Source organism: Schistocerca nitens, chromosome 9 (genome assembly GCF_023898315.1).
Source record: "Schistocerca nitens isolate TAMUIC-IGC-003100 chromosome 9, iqSchNite1.1, whole genome shotgun sequence".
Taxonomy (NCBI): Eukaryota; Metazoa; Arthropoda; class Insecta; order Orthoptera; family Acrididae; genus Schistocerca; species Schistocerca nitens.
Genome location: NC_064622.1, coordinates 296,380,483 through 296,407,027, shown reverse-complemented (window position 1 = coordinate 296,407,027; position 26,545 = coordinate 296,380,483). Strand labels below are relative to the sequence as shown.

General features: G+C 41.6%; 1 protein-coding gene across 1 annotated transcript in view; it reads left to right on the top strand.

Moving 5' to 3' along the window:
- The window catches only part of LOC126204192 (serine-rich adhesin for platelets-like), a 77,494-nt gene extending 51,167 nt beyond the window's left edge, over positions 1–26,327 (top strand). Inside the window, exon 3 of the mRNA XM_049938594.1 lies at positions 19,241–26,327. Within this exon, the coding sequence (XP_049794551.1) occupies positions 19,241–26,327 (7,087 nt within the window). The remainder of the gene's footprint in view (positions 1–19,240) is intronic.
- The last annotated feature ends 218 nt before the right edge of the window (positions 26,328–26,545 follow it).

Sequence of the window (26,545 nt, the reverse complement as noted above, 5' to 3'; positions counted from 1 at the left end):
ACCTTGGACACTGTTCACCATGAGGGTGACAAGATCCTTTAGGACAAACCATGTACATAATCTCTGTGTGGAGGTTGGACAGCCTTTAACCACCCAGCAGAAGTTGCTCTTGGTTTTTCAAGTATACAAAATCTGATAAGTTCCAGCCTTTGATCTTCTTTTCTGTCCATCAGCTGAACAAATGCATGTAAATCATGAAGAGCAAAAAGGACTCTACATTCCTTCTAGACTTAAACTAATTGGTAGAGTGGGTGGCAAAAAAATGTTTCCACTATAGGGACTGGGAGAAGAAGATCTTAATTAAGTACAGCATAACTGAATTTGGAAATGGGGCAAAAGGTAAGAACTTTGGAAAAGACTGTTACTACTGTGAGACTAAGGCTTTTGGAGGAAAGATTCATGACTATGTTGGGAACCCTCTGGATTCTGCATGATGGTGGAAGGGAGTTTCAGAGGATGTGCTTAATGTAGTGGGTGTGTGAGGCAGGGTTTGTCAGCTTTGAGCTGATATAGTGGTGGTTCGGAGGCTGTTCTAGAGGTGCTAGACGGTGTTAGACCAACATGGGATTAAGAGGTGAGCAGGTTCTAGAGTTTTATGGGATGGCATTGTGCATACTGGTCTGATTTCTGGAGGGCGAGAGTTTCTATGTGATAGTTGGGAAGCAAGACTTTGGGATTGCAGAACAGGAGAATTTTACATACGGGGAGGAGGTATTGCAAGGAGGTTTTTGCCTGATTTTACCTGGTTTTGCAGGACTATATTGGTGAGGGCTATGGATTGTCAGAATCTGAAGAGATAGACATCATTGTGGAAGGAGCAGTTATAGTCAGAGATGGGTAATTTCATGCTAAGGCCATTTGGGGGATTCCATGAGCTAGGCAGCAACACAGAAACAGTGTGTAGGACTGGATCCTGGCTAAGGATAAGGAAACTTTTCTTTATTGACACAGGTGGAAGGAGCAAGGATCCATGGTGGAGGATAAAAAATGTGTAAAATATGTAAATTATTTCAAAACGTAGTAAGAGGCTCTTAAAAATTTGTAGGGAGGTCATGAAAAGGATGGAATGAATGAGTTATGGGGGAAAAGGTGGAACCTGAGGGAGCAAGGCCAATAGTGAAATGTGAAAACCAACTAACATTAGAATACAATGAGATCAAAGAGAAAAATAAATTAAAAGAGAAACAACGGAAAATCCAGAAAGGAATGTAACAATATTATGGAAAAGATAGTGAGAGAATCTCTGCTCTCTTAGTCCAACACCTTCAGCCTCTTACCCACAACCTTCCCTCCTGTAGAAAAGATACTAACCATTTCCTCCACCGAATCTACACGGTTCCTATTCCTTTACCATGTTGTGCCATGCGCATCACTAGTAATGCTACCTCCATTTACACTGCCATCCCTAATGTCTATGACCTTATTGCTGTTGAACTCTACCTTTCCCAATGCCCAACAGATTCGAAACAAAAAACCTCCTTGTAGTTTCCATGACCATCCACAATTACCTCTCCTTTGAAGGCATTACCTACAAACAAATCCAGGGTAAGACTGTGGGTACCCGCACGGCACTATTCTATGCCAACCTATTCATGGGCCATCTAGAGGAATCCTTCCTAAACACCTAGAATCATAAACCCCCACACCTGGTTTCAGATTCATTGATGACATCTTCGTGATCTGAATTGAGGGTGAGGCAACCTTTTCCACATTTGTCCAGTACCTCAACACCTTCTCCCCAGTTCAGTTCACCTGGTTCTTCTCAAGCCAACAAGCCACCCTCCTTGGTGTCAATTTCCACCTCAAAGATGGTTACATCAGTACCTCTATCCATATCAAACCTACCAACCACCAGCAATAGCTCCACTTAGCTGCCACTCATTCCACACCAAGAATTCCCTTCCATACAGCCTAGTAACCCATGGCCACTGCTTCCGTGGTGACAGGAGGTCCACCTGAAATATGCTGAAGGTCTCACTGAGGGCTTCATACACCTTAATTACTGACCCATCCTTGTACAAAAACAGATCTCCTGTGCTTTTCCTCTCCAGTCACCCACCACCTCCCAAAGTCTCACCGTCTGGCCACAGAGGAGCATTCCTCTTGTGACTCAGTACCACCCCAGGGTGGAGCAACTGAATCACCTTCTTCTGTCATTGTGCCTTGAAATAAGGAATGTCCTGGCCACTATCCTTCCCACCCCTGCCACTCACCGAACCAGCACAATATCCTTGTCTATTCCTACATGACTCTGCTCCCAACCCCTTGCCTCATGGCTCATGTCCCTATATTAGACCTAGATGCAAGACCTGTCCCATACATCCTCCCTCCATTATCTACTCCAGTCCGGCCACAAGCATCACCTATCCCATCAAAGACAGGGCTACCTGTGAAACCAGTCGTGTGATCTACAAACTAAGCTGTAAAGACTGCACTGCTTTCTGTGTTGGCATGACGACAACAAACTGTCTGTCGACATGAATAGCCATCGACAAACTGCAGTCAAGAAATAGCTGGACCTCACCAGTACTGAGCATACCACCCAACACAACGTTCTTCATTTCAGTGACTCTTTCATAGCCTGTGCCATGTGGAGTCCTCCCACCAACACCAGATTTTCGGAACTGCACAGGTGGGAACCCTCCCTGCAATATATCCTACCTAGCCGTAACCCTCTTGGCCTCAACCGTTGTTAGTCATTGTCATTACCCATCTGGCCCCCTTCCCTGTTCCAGTTCCAGCACTACACAGCCCTCTGTTCCACCAATACATCTTTAGTCTTCTTACATTTCTCCTTTTCTGCTGCCACCTCACCCTCTGTCTAACATTCCAACTGCACCTAGCTTCCCTTCCCTTTCTCCACCTTGCCACTGTATGCTCCCACAAGCACCACTTTACCTACCTTCCCCCACCACTGCCCTGCTATTCCTCCCTGTCCGAGCCTCCTCCTTACTGCCACCACATGGTTACCCCTCCAGTCATGCACTGCTGCTTGCAGTCTGTACTCAGCAGCCAGAGACTGTGGTCATGAGTGTGTGAGTTGCATTTGCCTGAGTGTTTGTGTGCATGTTGTCTATTTTTGACAAGGCCTTTTTAGCCGAAAGGTCACTTTCTGGCAGTCTTTTTGCTGTGCTAATCTGCGGCTCAATATCTCCGCTATATGGTGAGCAGCAACTATCCTTTTCATAATATTATTAAATTAAAAGGCAGTAACGGGGATGCACATCAGTGCCTGGATGTGTGTGAAGAGAGGGGACAGCAGATGTAAATAAATTGGGTGAGGTTAGTATTTGTGTGCCAGAATAAGGGAAGAGAAAGGGGGCACCAAGTTCGTGTGACTCACGGCGCTACCGAAAATATGTGACAGTGAGGGAGGAAGAGTGGTCAGTTTGAAGGTCTAGGATAAATTATATCAGTGGGAATAATGTGGGACTTAAGATGCTGCACCATTGGTCATTGTGGTCATGTAGTTGTGTGTTGTGCCCAGACCAGGTGGTTGATGCAGTGTGACCTGTTCAGTAAGAGGGCAAGTAGTTTGTAAAGCATCAGGTAAAACATAGGGAAGACGAGAAAGAAAGGGCAGACCCTGAGTAATGTAATGCGTTAGAGAAAAGTAACAAACGGATACAGCGTTGGGTTGTGGGATGAAAGAAAAGCCGTTAGGCAAATTCAGTCGCAACTCAGCATACAGAGGAGACATTTACTCTACATAGTGAGTACCAATATATTCTGTCCTATCCATAATACTATCGCTATCCATCCTGGATGTTCCATTGTTTGAAGAGCAAGAAGACTGTTTGGAGTTGGAGCAAAGAAACGAACTTGCAGAGTTCCGTGTGGTGCACCTGAATGTTTTAACACTAGTTAACAGTGAGGCCAAGGCAATTGTTAAATTTGAGGAACTACACAAAATCTTGGACTTTGGATTTCAATTTTTAAACAAAATCTTTTATAGATTTTTGGATTATTGCTGAAAGTTAACAATTACTTACACTGATAGGCCTAGGCAGGCCATACTGTCAATTGCACAGTAGTTTAACCTGACAGTGTCTTTAGGACTCAACTTCTAGATTAATTTACAGTCTTTCACATAGAGTGTTATGCAGTTGTAAACGCACTGTACCAGATGAAATGCAAGTGATGGAATAATAATCTCATGTGCTCCGATTCTGTTGAGTGTCTTACAGACTGTTCAGCAAATGGACACAGCAAAAAAAAGCAGCTCAAAACATACAAAGTATTGTTCTCATACTACAACAGTAAAGGGTGGAAGTATCATTCTACTGTATGCTGGGTGATGTGAGAATCCAAGAAAATTAACGAGCTCACATAGCAGCGAGGGATGCTCTAAACTACCCCATGCCGTCACATTCAATGATATTACATCGTTATTGATTTTTGGTGTCAGTGGGAGAATGAGAGGATGGAGGTACAAAATAACAAATTAAAGAGTGGTGTAGTCCATAGTTTTGCCATGAAAAACATTGTTCCAGTTACACCTTTGGAAAAAAAGTGGCTTTAACATGACTGAGAGTAGTGCATTGTCTTGTTGAAAAGCAGTTATCTCCTACTGCAGGATGACACACCAGTGCACAGTATGTATCATGGTTGGTGTGACACATTCTGCTTGATGGCATTTTATTTTTGCCAAGAAGAATGCAGTTATTTTTGGTAATGGTTTATCTGTTGTTTTAAATGAGAGTGAGATGTATGTGGGAAAGGTTTTAAGGTTGTGTGTGTTGCCTGCACTCTTGCTCAAATTACTGGCTAGTTTATTTTAATGTGTCTCAGAGTGCTTTGTTCCTCGCTTAACAGTCAGTGGTTAAAACTATCATTATTACCTGAATCATAATTCCACAATTTTGACAAAGTGTCCATTTATTTTTTAATATCTATATTTTTAAACTGAGACTCATGTTTTTATTTAATCAGTTTTAACCTTCATGTATAGAAGTGTTAATCAACTTTTCTATCTCCCAAGACTGGCTGGCTATTTCCCTGTTTTTATTAATGATCAGCCAGCCATTATTCACCAGGGAATAATCTTTAGCACTTCTTTCAGCTAATTCTCATTTTATTTAGCACTAGTGAACCCGGTAATGTTTTGCAATTGCTAAATATGTGTGGGAATTGGATATACACACTAATACCCTTCTCCCAATTTCTCTGCCCATCTCTTCTCCCTCTGCCCCCATTCCCCCTCCCCTGTCCTCATTCCCCCTCCCCTGTCCCCTTCCCTCTTTTTTTATCTCCTCTTCCTCCACCTCTCTCTGTCCATAACCTCGTATCCACACTCTCTGTCCATCTCCTACCTCCCCCTTCTATATTTTCCTCCCCCCCCCCCCCCCCCCCCCGTCCATTTTCTCTCCTGTCCTCTCTCTGACATTGTGCCATGTCTATTGTTAATACAGATGAGTGCTCGGTTGAGAAATAAAGTTACTTGAAATGAATTGGTAAATCATATACCATATATGACAAATATCCTTTGCTGCTGCATCTGTGAGATTAGTTGCTTCATTGACATTATTTCGCATAGTTTTAATTTCTGAATGGGTAAGATTACAAATTTTGGACGATTCAGATTCTGTAGTAGTATTCTCTTCGTAAGCCAAGTTTAAAATAACATGTAAGGAGAAAGAGTACGTGTGGGAGAAACAATTTGTATAACATTTAAATACTCTGATATTGTAGTTGAAACTGACTGTGGGAAAATGATGAAACCACACATTTACACAGCGCGACATAGACTATTTTCTTTCTCAGAATAAGTTTTAAAGAAAACCTGTACATTAAGAAAATGTATAGCCTATGTCCATCTGAATATTTATTGTTTATTTATAGTATTGTTTAAAAATTCCAAGTAAATCGATCAACAACTTTTTGAGATTTTTTAATATCAGTGTTAAACAATGACTTGTCTTTATATATTAGTGTAAAAATTGTAATCTCTCAAATGTCCGTACAAACATTTATTATAGTATCATGTAAGAGTTTGAAGTAAATTGGTTTTAATATCTGCAACAGACATGACAAAGCCACTACTCGGTAGGATTGGAGGTACTGCAGACCACCGGTTACTCGGTAACCTCTGGGGAACAGAACTCTGTGAATGTGACTAGCTCACCATGCGAATTGAACCATGGGAAGCAGAGTTTACATATCCACTGATATAGGCACTCAACTATAACTTAGCATACGGCTGGCGCAGGCAACTAACGATTGAGCACACAGTAACTCTCAGCACGAGTGCTAGGCTAGGTCCGCAGCAGTCTAACTCTGCAGGAGCACTGGCCAACTCCACTTAGTGCCACTCAAAAGCAAACTTTGAAGTTAGCATGTCTGTCCATATTTTGTGATGCATGTGCCCTCCATGGCAGGTTCCTTAACTAATCTGCTGTTCTACCCATGCCAGTTCATCTACTGTCATTGGGATGTCTGTTGGCGGGGATACTAAATTCCTCCCCTCCTGAAAAGGCAATGTAGGGCTGAAAATGGCCAGGCTTGAGTCAAGACCGCTAGTGCAGAACCGGAGAGAGCACTGGAGAACCCAGCAGTGGATAGACCACTGAATGAAGCACCACTGGCGCTGCTAGCTCTGCTGGAAGGGTGGAAGGCCATGGAGGCTGCAGCCAAGACAGGTCCACCGGTGGTAATGGGGATGGAGCCATCTCCATTAACAAAGGGGAGAGGAGGAGGAAGGAGAGGGAGGTGGGTTGAAAACCATGGGCTCCATCGTGGCAATCGTAGGCATGAGCCACACTGGGGCCTGAGGCCTCAGGTGAGAGGAGGAAGATGGAGGGAATGGCAGGGGTGGTAATAGTAAGGTACGCTACTGCAAGTGGGAGCTCGCTCTGGGAACAATGTTGTGATCAGCACTGCCACTGAGGCAACTCAGAGGCTGCAGCAGTGATGCTCCAAAAGGGTGTGAATGCAGTTGATTGGCACCACAAGTCATTGCTCCCCATCAACATCCACCACCAACAATTGCTGACCTTTGTGGCCCACCAAAACATCCAGGAACCACACCAGCTGCTGGCCGAAGGACTACGTCCAAATGGTGGCAGCTCGATGAGGAAAATGTGGTGGGCCACAGTGGTTGGTGCATACAACTTAGGGGTGCAACAAAACCATAAGACCCTGTGACTAGTACCCATGCAGACATCCATCCGACTGCACCTGTTGACAGGTGCTGCCAGGTACGTAGCCAGAAAAGTCGACAGCGCATTTGTCATGGGAAGAGGCAGACACAGACTTCTTATCTGGGTCTTGAATATACGCGTAAAATGCTCCATCTCTGAGTTAGAAGCTGGGTGAAATGGAGCGGTCTAGTCAGATGCTGAATATAGTAGTGGATGCAAAAGTCTTCACATTCCCTCAACAAAAGTTGCTTAGCGTTATTGGACAAGTTTCCTATGGGATCCCTCAATTTAAAAAAAAAATAAAATAAAATAAAAAAGTAAAAAAACAATAATGTGTTAACAGTGGCAGTCGAAGACATGGACGACAGCTTTAGCTACTTGTGGGAAATTTGACAATGCATCGACCACAAACAACTATATGCTGCCCAAAAGTGACTGGTGAAATTGATGTGCACTCTGTACCAAGGGTGCTCCAGGAACAGCCAAGGAGAGAACCGGCAAGGCCGATCGAACTGATTCTGCGCACGTGCCTCGCAAGCCCATACCAGATGTTCAATATCATTATAAGTCGCCGACCAATAGACATGATGTTGTGCCAACGTCTTCATCCAAGTCATACCCCAATGCAACACATGCAGCAACTAGAGAATGTAAGGATGTGATGCTGGAGATTAAACCACTTGACAACACAGCTCCTCTGCAGCAAGCATAAGGACTCCTGCGGATAATGTTGATTCAAGCACAGAGGAGAAAAAGTGTCCACCACACTGGATCTACACCCGATGAGACATGCTCCAGCCAACCCCTCTGGACTGCTGAAATGATTTTCTGGGAAAGTGGGTCAGCGGCCATGGTGGTCACTACCTCTCGTGCTGCCAATGAAAAATCTGACAGGATCTGTTGCAGGGCATCACCCAATGCAAACACGAGAATCTCTTGCTTGTCGAACTCTGTATTGGGCTCCACCTGTAGTTGCAAAAGTGCATCACCATTGGAATGCTGGGAAGTGGAGCAGTAACAAACATGTCATAAGAGTAATTACTGAGAAAGAGGGCTCACCGTTGCTACCAGCGAGCAGTCCTGTCCAGCAACTTGGAACGAGGGCTAAATAAGGAAACCTCATAGCTTGTGGTCAGTGATGAAGAGGAACTTTGCCCCATACAGGAAGACATGGAACTTTTGGACCCCAAAAATAATAGCTAGCCCCTTCTGTTCTACTGGTGAGTAGTTCTGTTGCACAGCAGAAAGCATAAGTAATGGGCTGTTCGGTGCCAACTGCACTTCATTGTGACAGGACAGCACCATTGCCATACTGGGATGTCACAGGATAGGGTCAAAGGTTTATTTGGTGTAAAACAAGGTGGACAGGGAGCAGAGCACAAATGCTGCTTGAGAAAGTGGGAATCCCATTGGTAATATGCAGACCACACAGACTTAATGCCCCTCCGGCGAAGCCTTTTAAGAGACTGGAAGACATGCACAGTCTTGGAAATGAACTTAGTAAAATATGAAATCTTGTCTTCAGGTTCTTGGACGGTGATAGGTGACAGTGCCCTTGAGGGGGATGAGACTATTTTTACTAAGTACATGGCCCAAAAATGCCCTTTTGAGGATAAAAAGCTGTACTTTCCCAGTGTGCAATGAGGGCCTTTCTCTAGGAGGCTTTGGAAAACTGATTGAAGTTCCGTAAACGCTTCTCCCGAGTAGGGCTTGTGACCCAGATCTCATCCAGGTAACTGACACAACAGGGAATGTTCTGAATCAACTGCTCCAAATATTAGTAGTAAATTCTTGGTGCAGACAAGATTTCAAAAGGCAAGTGATTAAAATGGTAAAGTGGGTGCTGAGACCAGAAAAGCCTGAAAAACTATGCCAAACAGCAACTGCAGGTAAGCATTGCACAGGTTGATGCAGGAAAATCACTTGCCCCCCAACTACTTCACTAACAATTTCACCAGCTGTAGAGTGGTATATAAATCATCCATGACACATTGCGTATTGACAGTCTGTATGAAATTGCCCCAAAAGCACATGGCACCATTGACCTTCTGAATTGCCACCAAAGGTACGACCCACTGATTCCACGAAATAGGAAAAGTGACACCCTGGTCCTGCCAATGCAAACAGAAAAGGGATTGAGCCCAAAGATGTTTTGCCTTAACAGTGAATTGATGACTAACAATGTAAGTTGTCATTCCACATTCTTGTAAAGTGGAAAGACACAGAATTGTCCTCGCAAGGAAATTCTCTGTTTACTGTGAGACACACCCTGACAGAGTGGCCGTTGCAACTTTGGTCACCTCAATATCTTGCACGTGTCCAAATTAATGAGGCTGACTGGCACTGCCATTGCCATTTTGGTTTGATATGTGAACAGCCACTTAACAACAATCAATGTTGGCAAAATATGCTGGGATGACATGCATGGGGGTTTAGGCTCAAAGGCAGCCCAAGAGTCCAGTGTCCACACTGGGGCATCTGATGACACGCTTACAGGTGTGTTGCAAACAGTTTCCAAATGACCAATCCCCCCTTTCCCAGTACATCTCATACATGGCCTCCATCTGCAGGCATTTGCTGTGAACATGCAACAAATGACAATTGAGCTAGGACAGCTGGATTGCCCATTGAGTAGAGGAGCAACGATGTCGAGGACCCAAAAAAAAGCCACTGGCAGGGATTATGACAATGTCAGCAGTGGAGGCCATTCCACGATGCCTCTGTAATGGCCTCTTGAAGGGCAACAACACAATATGACTCAGTGGGAGGCGAGGCCACATGGAGGATCCCATGGAGCATCGAGAGCCGTTAACAATGCATACGCAATTGAGCCACCTGCCTATTACCAGGAAGGATGTTCGTTGCTGCTGCTGTAAGCTCATGCAATTCTGCGGTATTGGTTAAAGAAGGGTCATACAAGATCAACATCCTAGCCTGGACCTTGTGATGAGGAGCTAACCTGACAATCATGTTCCAAATTAGTGAGTCTTGATAAGAGATGGCACATTTGGGACACTCAAAACAATACTTGCATGAGAAGCCTTGCAGATCTGCAATCCAGACTGCATATGACCGGCCAGGGTGCTTTTGGTACTGGTTGAACTGCAACCGCAGCTCTATGAAATGGATTTGATGGCTGAAATACTGCACAAGCAACCAACAAAGCTTGTCAAAGGAAAGCTTCTTGGGCTCAGTGGAGAACTTCAAATTGAACAACTTCATATAGACCCACATTACTGGACATCAAGGTGGCCCTATCAACCAGACTGATGATACACCTTACCTGACAGCACAGCAAGAACTGGCACAGATAATTCTGCCACGTTTCAGCATCATGGATGGTGAAGAAAACTGTCCTGCGGGCAGTTGCACCCTCGGCAAGGCAAGGGTGCAAAACAAGTGTGCATTCTGAGTCATCAGTGCCTGCACCTTCTCCTGTTGCTATTGTTGCTGCTGTTGGTGCAACTGTTCCTGTCAGCATTGCAGAAATGCTGGGTCCATGGTTGGCCAAAGTGAACACTATGAAATGGGGAAAAGGGGGGACAAGAGGAGGAGGAGGAGGAGGAGGAGGAGAAGACCAGCAGTGTCACGCACATAAGAATGTCCTTCATTGCCAAATTAATATCTTCAGAAGGCATGATGATGCTGTTACTCAATACGGTTGGAGGTACTCCAGGCCGACGGTTACTCAGTAACAACCAGGGAACAGTACCTCATAAATGGGACTAGCTTCACCATATGGACTGAACTGTGGGAAGTGGAACACCTGTACCTACAAAGATATGTATGTGACTATAGTTCAGCACGCAACTGGCAGGGGCAGCTAACGACTGGGCACCCAACAGCTCTCGGCCCAAGCACTGGGCTAGGTCCAAGGTGATCTAACTACACAGGAAAACTGGCCTATCCTGCTTACTGTCCCTCACAAGTAAACACTGACCTCAGTGGGTCTGCCCATATGAGGCAGTGCATGCACTCTCCATTGCAGGTTCCTGAACTGCTCTGCTGTATTGCCTATGCCCATATGAAGTAAATCAAACTAGAACTTTTCGAGAGGTTTGGTAACAACCTTAAACAAAGACCTGTCTATATATTTCAGTATGGATTTCACTTCATGACTATGTTACAGTATCATTAAAGCATGAGGAAAGTGTATGAATATTCATGTACAGATCCATGCTCCCATGCACCATTCCTATTATCAATTGTAATGTGTCAATAAGCAACTGCTGTCTGTACTGTCTTTATCAAATAGTTTGTTCATGGTTAATCATTCCGAGAACGTGTCTTGTGAGCTACAATTTTCTTTATCTTTGTAATCATTTAACTCATACTCTGCAAGGGCATGTAATTTTTCCACAATTTAAAACATACTGCTTAATGCTTAGTTTCCCGATGAGGACATTGTACTTCTCTTGTTTCATCTTGTGAGACGACAAATGTATGCTAGAGATAGAAGCCTGCATCTCTCAGACTGAATCGTTCTTCATCTTTAGGTGCAGATTCTTTAGAACACACACAAACCTTTGCTATTTCAGGAACAGAGTTTTTTTGCTGTGACACATAGGGTGAGTTGCGGAGCTTATATTGGGATATACATATCTGTTTTGTATGGGGACACTTTCGGTGAAGAAATAACCTTAGTTTTTTAGTTGGCATCCTACTTGTCACCACCGGCAGCTTTAATGGCGTGCAATATCTTTTTCCATCCATCTGTCCATACACAGAGGTAGGATGAACACACAGCACAGTACATCGGGTGACTGAAATGTTCTCAGCCCACCGAATAAAGTTTGTCACTAGGCCAGTTCCGGCTATTTCTCAACATAGTCCCCTTTTAGGGCCACACAGTTTTGCCTCCTGGTGCTGCAGGTCCTTATACCCTCCTTGTAGAACGTTTCTTCCAGTATGGCAAAAAAGTTCTCCCCTGTGGCCTTGATGTCATCAATGATCCAAAATGGAAATTCTCCCCTGTGGCCTTGATGTCATCATGTGATCCAAAATGGGTTCCAGCTAGATGTTTCATCAGTGTAGGGAAGAGATGCAAGTCAGAGGGACCAAATCGAGTGAATAAGATTGGAACCCAAAGCCACAGGACTTGATGGCAGATGCTGCAATGACAGATGTGTGCAACAGGCACATTGTCCTGACGAAAGAGCACACATTTTGTCAACATCCCGACGTGCTTCACTTTGATGGCATACCTCAGACACAGTAGTTGAGCAGCATAACATGATCCATTCACTGTTTCACCTTTTTTGAGGTACTGAGCCGGGATTACACTTCTCAGATCCCAAAAAAGAGAGACCATCACCTTGCCAGCTGATGTGACTGACTTGAAATTCTAGGGGTTTGTGAGGAGGAGTGTTTTCACTGTTTCAATTGAACCTTGGATTCGGATTGAAAGTGGTGAGTCCATGCTTCATCTGTTGTCACAATCGCTTGAGAAATGTCACAGAATTTGCGTTTGCATAAAAAAAGGGTCAAGTTTTTGGCAGGCATGACATTTCTCTGACATTTGTTTTCTGTTGTCAACATTCTTAGGACACATCAACCAGAGACTTTGTTATGTCAGGTACAACTCTTGTGATGTGTCCAACACACCTGAGGTATGCCCACTCTCTCAGCAATGTAGCATTCTGTCACATGTTGGCTTGCCATGATAGTATCCTGAATTGCAGTGACATTTTCCTCCATGCTGGCTATTACCAGTCTTCCACTGCAAAGTGGAGTTGGAAGGGGGGGGGGGGGGGGGTCCTCTCCTAATGTTTCCATCATGTCATTATGGACCTCCCGTGTGCTCGTGCCCGTTTTCAGGAGGTAGTGGATAACTGCATGCTTGCTCTCTTTATCCATTTTTCAACATGTGTACACCTTTCACACTTCAAACTCCAATATTTAAAACAAAAAATTAATGAAAAAGTTGTTTAACCTAGCAAAGGAATGTACTATCAGTTGCTTAACTGATGTTTGACTAGGACAAGCATTTCGTGGGTCGGCCAAGACCTTTCCTGTCACCTCTTGTATACTTGAGCTCTTCCTTTGTCCAGCCAATAACCAATAAGCACCCCTTTAAAGAAAATATAACCGAAGACTTCTTCAAAGCAAATGCCACATTGCTGCAAATATAGTGGAAGCATGTGCATTGTTAACATGTTTATTGAACATTGATGTTAATAGTAGATTGCCAGGTATTCACAATTCTCATGAAAGAAGTTTGAGAAGTGTTAAAACACAACCATGTTGTTAGAATTACTTTTAGGAAGTGAAGACCCTTACGTCCCCCCTACTGATCATATGGTGACTATGTGCAGAGGTGGCACCCAACCGTAATGACACCAATCTCACCAATCTTTGAGAATTAAATACTCAGGCGATGCTGCTTATGGGGGCAATATTACGTGAAAAAATTGTAGTTACAGGTAATGGTTGCAGTTGAAAACTGGAGCTAATACGTGAACTTTAAGATGAGTTTTGAATTCACTGGTATCAAATTAACGAAGTTTAGCTCATTTCACTCCATAACATTTTCTGTGTTGAGCAGTGCAGTTGTTCACCATGTAAAGGAGGATTGTGCTGTGGACACACACACACACACACACACACACACACACACACACACACACACACACACACACACACAAAGCTAAAAAAAATTTGCTGCCTCCTTATGACTTGCAATGCTTGTGTTTGTTATTTTTAATTGGAAACCTCTTTCCTAGTACTCTTTTGACTAAAGGAAATATCTTTATACAGGTGAAAGAAAAGCTGCATTCTCAGTGCAGTTCAGTAGAGCATGCTGTTTCTACAATAGAGAGTTGGACAGTGTGGTTTATGCACACTGTTGAGTCTGTCAGCATGCCCTGAAAGTCATTTCAGGCTTAGATTATGTATGCAGTGTTGATTTACAGCAGAAAAGGTTATCAGAATGGGAAGTTCCCCATCAAATTGTCATGCACCGCAGCAACACCATTGAAACTTTAAGCCATTATCGTGAGAGATAAAATGTTGCAGATCTGCCTCACAGTGGTTGCCAAACGTCTGCGTAGCCAACTGATGACTACTACTTACAAACAGTTGCCCTCAGATACTGCGAGGATCGTGTGACACAAGTGCTCACTGTCTGTTTAGGGGCAGCTTCGAGTGCTGTGTCAACCTGGGCAGTGTCTCCACATGATAAATCTGGCATGTAGGCATCAGTTCTATACGACAGTACAAACCCCGCAGCACTATAATGCATGAAGGAGGTGAGTAAGGGAACATCTGGAAAGGAACCTGTATCAATGAAACTGGGTTGTCGTCATGGATAAGTGCAGTGTTTGTCCGGTAACTGATGAACAATGTAAAGCTTGTGCAGATGGCCAGGTACCAATGCCCATCTCAGGGACGCAGTGCAATGGGTTCTGTTGGTAGTTGAGTCATTTGTGTTTGGGCCAATATGATTTATGAATGTTTGGATCCTTCTCATCACTGATAAGGATGGTGGGAGGGCTTGAACAATTTCAGGACACGGTCCTCCAGCCTGTTGTCAAGCCCTAAGTTAAAGTTATGATAATGGGTTCATTGTAAAAAATGATAATGGATGAGTATGCTGCGGCTCCCTTGTCAACATCTTTCTCTAGGAGATGAGAAACAATGAAACTTAATGATATGCAATATCTGCTGATATGAACTCTATAGAACGTGCATGGAACTGCTTGAAGCTATCAGTCTTTCATAACTGTAATCCTCCTCGTACACTATATGACTGTTGGAGTGTGTAGCCTACCCAGTTTATAAGGGGCATTCAAATGAAACCTGGTCACTAGTGTAAAGTAACGGTAATGATTTTATTAGCTCAAAAATGTAGTTATACACAGTAAATATACTCAAAAATAGTCATCAAAACTGTTGGCACATGTATCCCCTTGTGACACTAGCCGGTCGATTCCATCCTTGAAGATACTAGGAGGCTGCTGTCGGGTCGAGGCCTGGACCCAGTCACACACTTCATCGTCCGTTGCGAATTGATGTTCACGAATAGCTTGTTTTAGAGTTTCAAACACATGAAAGTCACACAGTGAAAGGTCAGGACTGTAGGGTGGATGTTCCAGCATTTCCCACCAAAACAGCTGCAATGTCGCCTTCACCACATTGGCCATGTGTGGGTGGGCATTATCATGCTGGAGGGTAATGCCACTGGACAACATGCCTTGGCGTTTCAACTTGATGGTTCGTCTAAGGTTCTGTAAAGTGACTACGTAATGTTGGGCATTTATGGTGGTTCCCCGCTCCAGGAACTCGACAACCAGTGGGCTCTTGTGGTCAAAAAAGGAGGACATCATGACGTTACCAGAAATGGTGTGCATGGTCTTTGATTCCTTTGGAGGTGGTGAAGTCGCATGTTTCCACTGCTTGCTCTGACACTAGTTTTCCAGTTCAACATGGTGATACCATGTTTTGTCACCTGTGACAATACGTGACAAAAAACCATATTCCTCCTCATGATAACATTGCAGATGACTCAAAGACTGCGCCATTTGAGTATTGCACTGTTTGATGGTCAGTTGGTGGGGAACCCACTGCGCACAGATTTTTCAAAAGTTCAAGTGTTGATGCATTATGGTGTGGGCAGTGCCCGCACTCATACCCAGTAACCGAAGGATCTCATCCATGGTGATTCTGCAGTTGTCCAAGACTAAAGCATTCACTTCTGCAACCATTTCCGGTGTGATGACATGAGCCCGTCCAGGATGAGCATCGTCTTCCAGTGACTCTCACCCCTCAAGGAAAGGTTTGCGCTATTCCAGCATGCTTGAATAACTCAGACAGTACTCACTGTACACAGCTTTCATCCATCGATACATTTCACGACCTCCAGCTCCCTCTGCTGCCAAAAATCGAATCACTCCTCGTTGTTCCTGCTTAGTCACCTGCATGTTTGGTAGTGGACGATAACTTGTGTGACTACCTTCTGTACAGTGTGAAACCACACTGCGCAATGCAAAATCAAACGGTGCACACGTGTCAATCTCTCTACCAATAGATCACGCCACCATACTCGCAGTTAAGTGGTACCACCTCACGTGTAAGGCAAAGGTAGATGGACTGATCAGGTTTCATTTGAATGAACCTCGTACGAATGTAGCCGGCACCTCTTTCAAAAACTGGCTGAAAAGTTGGTGGTGAAAGTACGCTATTGTCAGTAATGTAATCTGCACCAGAACTTGAAGATCAGACACTTTAATTACGCTTGGATGTGTTCCCAACTATTGTTTATGGTCAGTTTGGTTCTTTTTTATGCCATTTCAGTACAGATGAATAGGTAGCTACTTACTAGACCCAGCAATAGTTCTGTAGTTACAGTCTGAGTGCAGATTACCTCTTTTGTGATAGGGCGGGTCTTACGAAGAGTGATATAAGAATAAACTGTTATTTTGAAAACCACACAATTGCCTTAAAATTTGAATAGGTTGGAATTTACTGTTATTTGTGAACTACAAGGACAAATAGAATTCTGCATTATAAATTTATAAAAATACATAGACACTATTTTTCGTTTACAATGTGAATCCCTTCATTTACACACACGAGTTTCACATTGCCAGTCATAGTAAGTTTTGTGAAATCATTAATTAGTGTGGTAATTAAGCAATGCTATATGTCATATGTTACAGAAAAAAAGAAGTAACAAAGGTGTGTAGTCAAAGTTAGGTATCTGATAGTAGCTATGACAGAATTTACCATGAAAAATTGCAGCCCCTCTCAGCTTCATATTGTGTTAACAGATTTTAGGATACTATAAAGTATATATTAGCTAATACAATTCATCAGAATTGTACTTACATTTTCAGTTAATGATGCTTTCTAATTAACATGGTCTCTAGCCAAACTAGAAGTTGAAGTTTTCATGCGTCTTCTATGCGATATGAAAATGACTATTGTAGAAATCAAATTAATTTGGAAAAATAATTATAATTATTGGGGAAGGGAAACATAACAGGTGGGAGCTACCCAACTAGCTATATTTCAAGGGCTTTTGTCAGAGAGAGGTAGAAGCTTGAGTAGCAGTGTCTCCGACCATTTTTTGGATGGGATGCCAAGGAGAATACAAGCATATCAAAATGCATAGGGTGGAACAACAATGCTGACTGTTACCCAACAGTGTATTTTGATTTTGCGGAGCTGTGCACTTTTGAACAGGCTGCATATATTTTGGTTATTGCTTTATTTTTATTTTGCAGTAAAGTAATGCCCTACTTGAGTCTAAAGCCCATACTCATTTGCAGATTTGCAAAACGTTTTTTAAGGAGTTTTGCTGATATATACTGTTGAAATGTTTGCTAATGATAATACAGGAATCTCCTAGCAGTCTTAACAAAATCTACTTTACATACTGAGCAAGGTGGTGCAGAGTTTAGCGTTCGGGAGGGTGACAGTTCAGACCCTCATCTGGTCGTCCCAATTTATGTTTTCTGTGATTTCATAAAATCGATTCAGGTAAATGCCGGGATGGTTCCTGTGAAAGGGCGTGACCGATTTGCTTCCCTATCCTTCCCTCTTCTGATGGGATCGATGACCTCACTGTTTGGTCGCCTCTCCCGAATCAACCAACCAACCAACCAACCAACCTACTGTATGTAAGAAGTAAGTGGTAAGAAAGTATTGAAAGATTTGCTCATGTTTTTATTTATGAGGCTGTTTTAGAGTGTACTGTTATATCGGAGAAGAGTGAAATACTTGATTGTACGAGGGATGTTTATGATGTATCCGACTTTTATTAATGAAAAGAATCTTTATTCTTTATTCAGATAGACATTGTTTTATACTAGTCATCCTTTAGCTTCTACAGACCTCTCCCAATGGTGCTGCTGTTGCTGGAAGCATTATTGGAAAGCCCCCTTTAGCTTGGTGCAGAGCTGCTCCGTCATACTCTTCATAATTTCTTCCCTGTTCTGAAATTTGATCTCTTTCAGAGTCCTTTTCAATTTAAGGAAAAGTCAGAAGTCACTCAGTGCTACATCAGGAGTAGAGGGGGGCAGATAAACCACAGTCTTGTTGTGTTTGGCCAAAAATCTCTGAATCAATTGAGAATAATGAGTGGATTCATTATCGTGGTAAAGGTGCCAACTGCTTACTGCCAACAAGTCTGGCCGTTTGTATCTCACTGCTTCACAAAGATGATGCACAACCTCTTAGTAGTACACCTTATTGACACTAGTATTCTCTGGGGTGAGCTTGTGATGGATTATATCATTGGAGTAAAAATATATGTTCAGCATAACTTTCACATTGCTGTGGACCTGCTTTGATTTTCTGGGACTCGAGGGTGATGGGTGCTTCCATAACAATGACTGGAATTTTGTTTATGGGTCATTCCCATAAAGCCATGACTCATGACCAGTGATCAATGTTTTAAGAAGGTTTGGATTACTGTTCACAGTATCCAGCATGCCTTGTGTGATCTCGGATCATAGTTGCTTCTGCTTAGTTGTTAACAGCTTTGGCACAAATTTCGATGGGATCCTCCTGAAGTATAGATGTTCTGTTAAAATGGAATGAATGCATCCAGTGCCAACTTTATCAGCAAATTCTCTGATCGTGATTCATCTATCCTGCATCACCAGAGTCCTTAGGTGATCAATAACAACCTCATTTGCGGATGTTGAGGGCCTACCTGAATGTGCTTCACTCTTAACTGATGAGTAGCCACATTTGAAGCAGTTGTACCCATCCTTCATCTGTGTGGTATCCATTGCTGCATCCCTAAACACTTGTAAATATTTTGAATTGTTTCAGCTTGAGAATCGCCAAGTTTAAAACAAAATTTGATGCAGTAACATTGTTCCACTTACTCACGACGCAAAGCCCGCCGACTACCACTTACACATATTCACTTTTCAACAGCTATCCAGTGACTGGTTGTTTCCGCAGTCATGAAAAACATCAGGCATGCACACTACATTCTATTCTTCATGCCCTCTTATACTTCATTGCAATGTTTTGAACATGTTTTATGAAGATAATGAATTGCATTAGCTGCACTAGGAAATCACTTAATTTTTTAAATTTAAGAAATATATTAGTGTTATTTCAAAAAATTTTTTTCTTTCTTTTTCAAGGAACAACCAGTTGATTTTTCGGCGCAAGAAAATATCACACAAAACAGAAGTAGAATGCCAACAACACACTGATGACACCAGAGTACATCAGAAGCAGGAACTGGCACATAATTATTCCAATGTTCAGTGGCATGAAGAAGGATTACATTTTATTTCTGGCACAAGTAACAGGGTTACAGATATCGTTGAAGATGCACGTGATATACTAAAAGCAGACAACAAAATGCCTGACACTAACACTTGTTCATCAAGCGTCAGTAATGAATTAAATGATGTGAGTAGTTTAGAAGGACACTCCTCTGCCTCTTCAGAAATCCTTCCTGTGGACTCAATTCAAGACGATTATAGTACTTGGAAGGCTCGGAAGAATGTGGTTGAGACTGTGTTCAGTGCACGAATGAGAAAGCGACTGAATGCTTCCACAGAAAAGAATAAGAAAGAAATATTTGATTCTACCAATAACAAACAGTTATGTGTCTCAGGAAGTCATGATGAAAAGATAAATAGCAATAAAGTGGAGAATCACCCAAATGATGAGACAGTTAGGCACAGTAATCTTCAAGAACTTGAGGCCACAGAAACTGTGAAAGGAGCAGCTCAAAACGAAAAAAAATCTATTAAAGCAGGTAGTGTAGTTGATGAATTAGAATCAAATCCTTCTGGATCTGTAGAATTTCATTCTGTGGATGCAAAACAAGATCATCATTGTAGCACAAACATTCAGAAGAATGTGGTTGAGGCTGTTTCCAGTGAACAAATGAGAAAGCAACTGAATGCTGCTGCAGAGAAAGTTGGTAAAGAAATAGTTGTCTGCACAGGTACTAAACAGTCATATGATTCCACAATTGATGAGGCCAAAATAAGTAACAGTAAGGAGGAGAGACAGACTAAAAATGACACAGCTGGACTTAATACTCTTCAGAAGTTCGAGACCACAGAATCTGAGAAAGAAGAAACACAAAATGAAAGGAAATCTGTGAATGCAGGTAATGTGATTGATGAATTAGAATCAAGTACCTCTGGATCTGCAGAATTCCATTCTGTGGAGGCAAAACAAGGTCATCATTGTACCACAGATGTACAGAATAATGTGATTGAGGCTGTTTTCAGTGAACAAAGGAAAAACCAATTGCATGTTTCTGCAGAAAAAAATGATAAAGAAATACCAGTCTGCACAGGTACTGAGCAGTCATATGACTCTAGAATTGGTGAGATGAAGATAAATAGCAGTAAAGAGGAGAGAGACATAAATAATGAAATAGCTAGGCATAATACTCTTCAAGAGCTTGAGGCCTCAGATGTTGTGAAAGAAGCAACCCAAAGTGAAAGAAAATCTGTTAATGCAGGAAATATAATTGGTGAATTAGGATCAAAGTCTTCCCAATCTGAGGAACTCCATTCTGAGGATGCCGAGCAAGATCATAATTCTACCACAAAAGTTCAGAAGAATGTGTTTGGGACTGTTTTCACTGAACAAGTGAGAAAGAAGCAATTGAATACTTCTACAGAGAAAGATGATAAAGACATATTTGTCTATACAGGTACTAAACAGTCATGTGCCTCTAAAACTGATGAGGTTAAGATAAATAGCAGTAAAGAGGAGAGAGAAACAGATGAGACTTCTAGGCATAATGCTTGTCAGGCGCTTGGGGCCAAGGAAATGGAGGTAGAAGCAACTCAAAAAGAAAGAGACTCTGTTAACGCAAGTAATATAATTGGTAAACTAGAATCAGATTCCTCTGGAGCTATAGAAGTACATCTTGTGGATGCAAAGCAAGACTATTATTGTACCACAAATGGTCAGAAGAATGTGGCCGAGACTGTGTTTAGTACACAATTGAGGAAGCAGTTCAGTGCTTCCATTGAGGTAGAATGTAATGATATTCTTGTCTGTACTGGTGCTAAACAGCCATGTGACTCTCGGAATTGTAATGTGAAGGTAAACAGCAGTAAAAAAGAAAGAGATGAAAATGATGATTCAAGTGTGCATAATACTCATAAAAAACTTGAGCACATTGAAAATTTGAAGGAAGTGTCTCGTAATGAAAGAACTTTTCTTAATGCAGATAGTGTGTCTCAGGAATTAAGTTCCTATCAGTCTGTAGAATTCCAATTTGCGGGTGCAAAACAGGACCATAATTGTACCCCAGAGGTTCAATATGAAGGGACTGAGACGGTGCCCATTATGCAATTGAAAAAGTATTTAAATGCATCCAAAGAGAAGGATGATCAAGAAACACTTGCTTATGCACGTACTAAACAACCAGATGGCTCCGGAAGTCACGATGACAACATTATCGTCAATGAGGGGGAAGAAGACATAAATTTTGCTACAGATAAGCATGAGACTGTTCAGAAGTTTGAGAATACCACAAATGTGAAAGAAGTAGCTCTAAATGAAAGAAAATTTGCTGATGCAATTAATATCCTAGAAGAAACATCATTTGGCAATCCAGATCTCGATAATGGTAGTAAAGATACAAGACCTGAACATGTTAATGCAAGAACTTCTAATGAACAGTGTAGTTACACTTTTCATTCTAAAAAATACCATTCTCATGTATCAGATATTGGATCTCACAACCCTGTCATTCAAAATTGCCATAGATCAAGCTCTCAAAGCTCTTCTACAAAAAGTTCATCAGTTGATTCCTGTGTGATACAGTCAGAAGAACGCGAAAATGCACAGAAGTCTTCACTGAGAGAGAGTTCAAAACATGCAAAACAGGATGTAAAAACAAATTATCATGTTAGAGGGAAACAAACGGAACTTAGGCCTAAGACATCTCCCAGTGTAAGAGTTGCAAACAGTGTAAAATCAAAGTATTCACGATCAAGATCGAAAACTCCATTTGACAGCTCACGTTTCAAAATTCCAAAACTATCATCAAAGCAGAGGGTGCGCATTGAGAGATCTTCTGTTTTAGAGCAAATTGACAGTGAGTCTGACAGTGCGCGAACAAGATACTCCAGACAATATTCAGCCCATAATAGCCATAAATCTTATACATCTTACAGTAGCCATTCACGTGTGAGACAATCATTTAGAGATAGTCAGCATTACACAGACCATCGAAAATATAAGCATCGTGACTCTTCACCTGTTCGAGGGCGGTCCTCATCTCATTCCAGGCACGAAAGAAGACATGGCAGTACAAAATTTCATGATAAAGACAAGAGGCATATTGCAACTAGACACCAAAATGTATCTAAAAGGTCTGATTCAACTAGAATGGAAACTGCTAATGATTTGTTGAAAAAGAAAATGTTCATTGTAGAGGCAGAAAAAGTTGTACACTGTCAGAAGCAGTCTCGAAATGTAGATTTCTCACTGGATGATTACAGAAGAGAGATAGTCACTGGCAAAAGTGGCACAACCAATTCTATTCTGGGAGATGACAAACATTGTAAACACTCTCAGATAATACCTGAATATCGGAAAGTGACAGCGGAAAATTATAATGAAAGGAAAACACAAAGAATGGAAACAGAGGATCTTAATACTTCCAAGGGATATGAATATAAATTAAAGAAGATTACATTTGAGAACAAGGAATGTAGAAAACCTGTTTTAGATTTGTGCCGTAGGTTAGTTTCTAATTCAAGTTCCAAATTGGATAAAATCCCAGACACTCCGGAACTATTTCATGCTGCAACAAATGAACCAAATCCACTTTGTAGCTCGGACAGTGCTCTCCGTCCCGCTGAAGAACAAAGGAAAGAAAATATTGTGCCAACCTCTGATGCACAGAGTGTCACTAGTCAGGCATCAAATGACACTGAAGGGAAACTGAAGAGAGTCTGTAATTCAGCAGTGTTTAAAACGGATGGTGTTTCTGTTAGCATATTCCGTGAAACATGCGATTTTAGTACATCACGAAAAAGGAAGTCTGTTGTGATACGTTCTAAGAGAAATTCTGGATCCTGTGATGTAGACTCTCCTGAGGAAAAAAGACAAAGACTGAATAATAATGACAAAATAATTGTTGCTACAACTACTGATTCAGTAAGGACAGTACTTGATGGCACTGTTACCAAGAGTGAGCAGACAGTTGTGGAGAAAACTGCCTCTGTTGAAACTAATGTCATTTCTCCTGTACAAAGTTTCATTGGTGGATCAAGGACAGAGAGAGTGCAGAACATTAGTTGCACCACAGATAAACAACACGCATCAGTTAATGATTTAGGTAAGCTTGATCGTAAACTTGATCTAGAAGATGTTAAAACTCACAAGGAAAAAGCTAGTAATACTGCACTTCATTCAGAACATGTTTCAGAAATTAAAAATCCAGTGTCAGTCTGTAATAATTCTACCACTGTTTCTGCTCCATCATTAAATGTAGAAAGCAGTGTGGCTGGTAAAGTTGGTTGCATCCTGCAGGATGTTCCATTGGCTAAGATGTCTGCTAATGAAGAAGGCTTGCTCTGTTCCATGAAAGACTTTGCAGATCACCATGAACTGAGATTTACAAATTTGAGAGTTGAACGGCCAGAAAAAAGAGAACTTGTCAGTAAAAGAAAGAGCAGAAGGGAAACAAGAATTGAGGATATGAGGGAAGAACTAGAGGAAGGAGAAATTTTAGATGGTAGTCCTGTGAAAACTTCCCCTGCAGTGTCAAAATTTTCTGAACCAGTGCACAACATGACATCAGAGCCGCCATGTCATAGAAATATTAATCCCACTTCATGTAGCAAGCCTTCTCTGGGAGATCATCTGTTGGCTAAAGAACGGCAACATGATACATATGAAAGACAAGAGATTGCTGACTTTGAGACCAGCAATAGGTATAAAGTCTTAGAGAAGTTTCAGAATAATGACTCTGAAGAGTCAGGTGGAGCTAGGAAACAATCATCCCAGTGTACGAAGGCTAGGGAAGTAAAAGATAGTGTTACTATGAACAAAAAGACAGAGGATATTGAATCAGTTCTCTTGGGTGCAAAATTTGAAAAAGAAAGTTGTGGCACAAATAATATTACATGTAATGCTGATAATAAGGATTTCTTTGAGAAAAGAGAGCTCGTAAATCATCAAGTTACTGATAGCGTAATTTCTATTGAGGTATCAAAAAGTGTTTGTTTATGTAGTAATGCTTGTCAGTGTACAGAAAGTAACAAACAGTCAGACAATCATTCGGATGGAAATGAAATGAAATGTAAAGGTGAAGTACAATCTTCTAGTAATCCTAAATCTTTGAAAGATGGTTTTTCTCTGTGTGACAAGGAGGCGACTGTCTCAGAAGATGTAAATTTTTCTTTGCATGTCGAATCTGAAGAGATCTGTAAACAAATTGACGAGAGAAAATCTGATAAAAAGAATGAAACAGTTAAAACAAAACTAGCTAGTAGCTGCATTCAAGCATTATCAAGAGGTGATACTGTCATGAAGGATGTGGATGTTAGTAACAGACAGAAGCCAGAAATTGATACCTCACTTGTAAGTGGCATTAGTGTGCACAAAGACACTCAGCCTAAGTCGTATCAGAAACTACATTCAGAAAGCAATAAAAAAACCAGTGAGGCAAGTAAACATACCAGTGTACAAGACACTGGTGCTCCATTGAGTTCTAAGCTAGTTTCCCCTCCTAGGCGGAAAAAGAATGCGAGAATGACAATCTCAACATCACAAAGTTCACTACAGTCAGAAATTTTAATGGCAAATTTATTGCAGACTCATTCACCTTATAAAGTTGGTATTCATGATGAATGTGTTCCCTCAAGTACCAAGTACAGTGAAGAAATTGCAAGTGGTGCTAGCTGCGATAATGATAATGAGTCACTAAATTTTAACTCATGCAAAAGTGCAATAAATATGCAGTCAGGTGATAAACACAACAGTAAAAGTCAAAGAATCACAAGATCTAAAACAACTAGGTTGTCTTCTCCTGGCTGCAGGCCAGATGAAAGAAACTGCAATTCCAAAAAGAGTTTAAAATCATCCAAGAAGAAATTGCAAAAATTGATGAATTTTGAAAATGAACAAATTAAACTTGAGGAGGGGTCATGTAAAATGAGACCACAGCTTTGTCAGTCAGAGCTACAAGACACTGACCTTATATGCAGCTATATTGCTGTGGATGATCTTAATGTTAGTACACATCTTGGAAATGAAACAACCTGTGTGCATACTTTTGGAGAACTGAAGAGTGGTAATTTTCAGGTAGAAAATGACAACAGGAAAGGTGAAGCTGGACTACAGGAAATTTCGGAGGGGACTATAAATCAAAGAAGACAGACTTTAGGGAAAGATAGTATGGAAATGGCTGCTGACGGTTATGCAGAGGGTAGAGGAGGAAAGGAACCCCTCTCTGGTGAAGAACTGCTGAAAATACTGGAAGGCTCATTTGAAAATGAAAGTGGTGGGAGTGAAAATGTAGCAAAGGAATCTGACAGTCTGCAACTGGAAAATGCTGTGATGTCATGTCCACAGCAGTCTGAAATAATTACCAGTACAAATTTACCAAGTGCTACAAATAAAAAGAATATAATTGTACGGCGCCGATCTAGGAAATGTATTCTTGAAGAGGCTCCAATGAAATTCATCACAATTAAGCCACATGATGATACCAGTCCATCTGGTTTAATTGGAAGTTCAGTTGCCATCACTGCTGATGAACCCCATACCAATAACAGCTCTCCTGTTTGTGTGACACCCTCAGTTCCATTGTGTCTGCAACATGATGATAACAGCTGTAGCTCTAGCAGCAGTTCAGATAGTAGCAGCAGTAGCAGCAGTGTAAGTAGCTGCAGCAGCAGTTGCAGTAATAGTTCAAGTCTCAGAAGTAGTGTGTCTGGCAGTTCAAAGAGTAGCACCAGTGGAAAACAGGAAGAGAGTGACAAGAATGATAATACGAAAATGTTGAAGTGCCTCCGTGCCACACCTGCAAGGCGATTGTATCAAAAGAAATCTCAAATGGCTGTTCATAAGCCACAAAATGACTATCAAGATCCTCAAGAACTTGAAATGTCTTTGAATAGTTCATCATCTGAAAATACGTCTGATGATACTTTTGATCCTAAAAAAAATATCATGAAACAGTTGAGTGACACCAGGGTATCAAAAAAGAAAAGGCCAAGAAATAAAAGATAGCTCAGTTGTACTGAGCTTCTGAAAGTATATGTGTATTTCAGTGTTTTCTGTATTGCTTGTAAATACTGTAAATTTTGTGAAATATCATTAATTTCATAACTAATTTGTTGAAATGGAATAACAGGAACTGTTTTACTCAGGACAATGCATTTTTAGCAGTTGGTTTTGTTATTGCCCTCTGCAAACTACATGAGTAGAAAGAAAGTGACTGGGAGAAA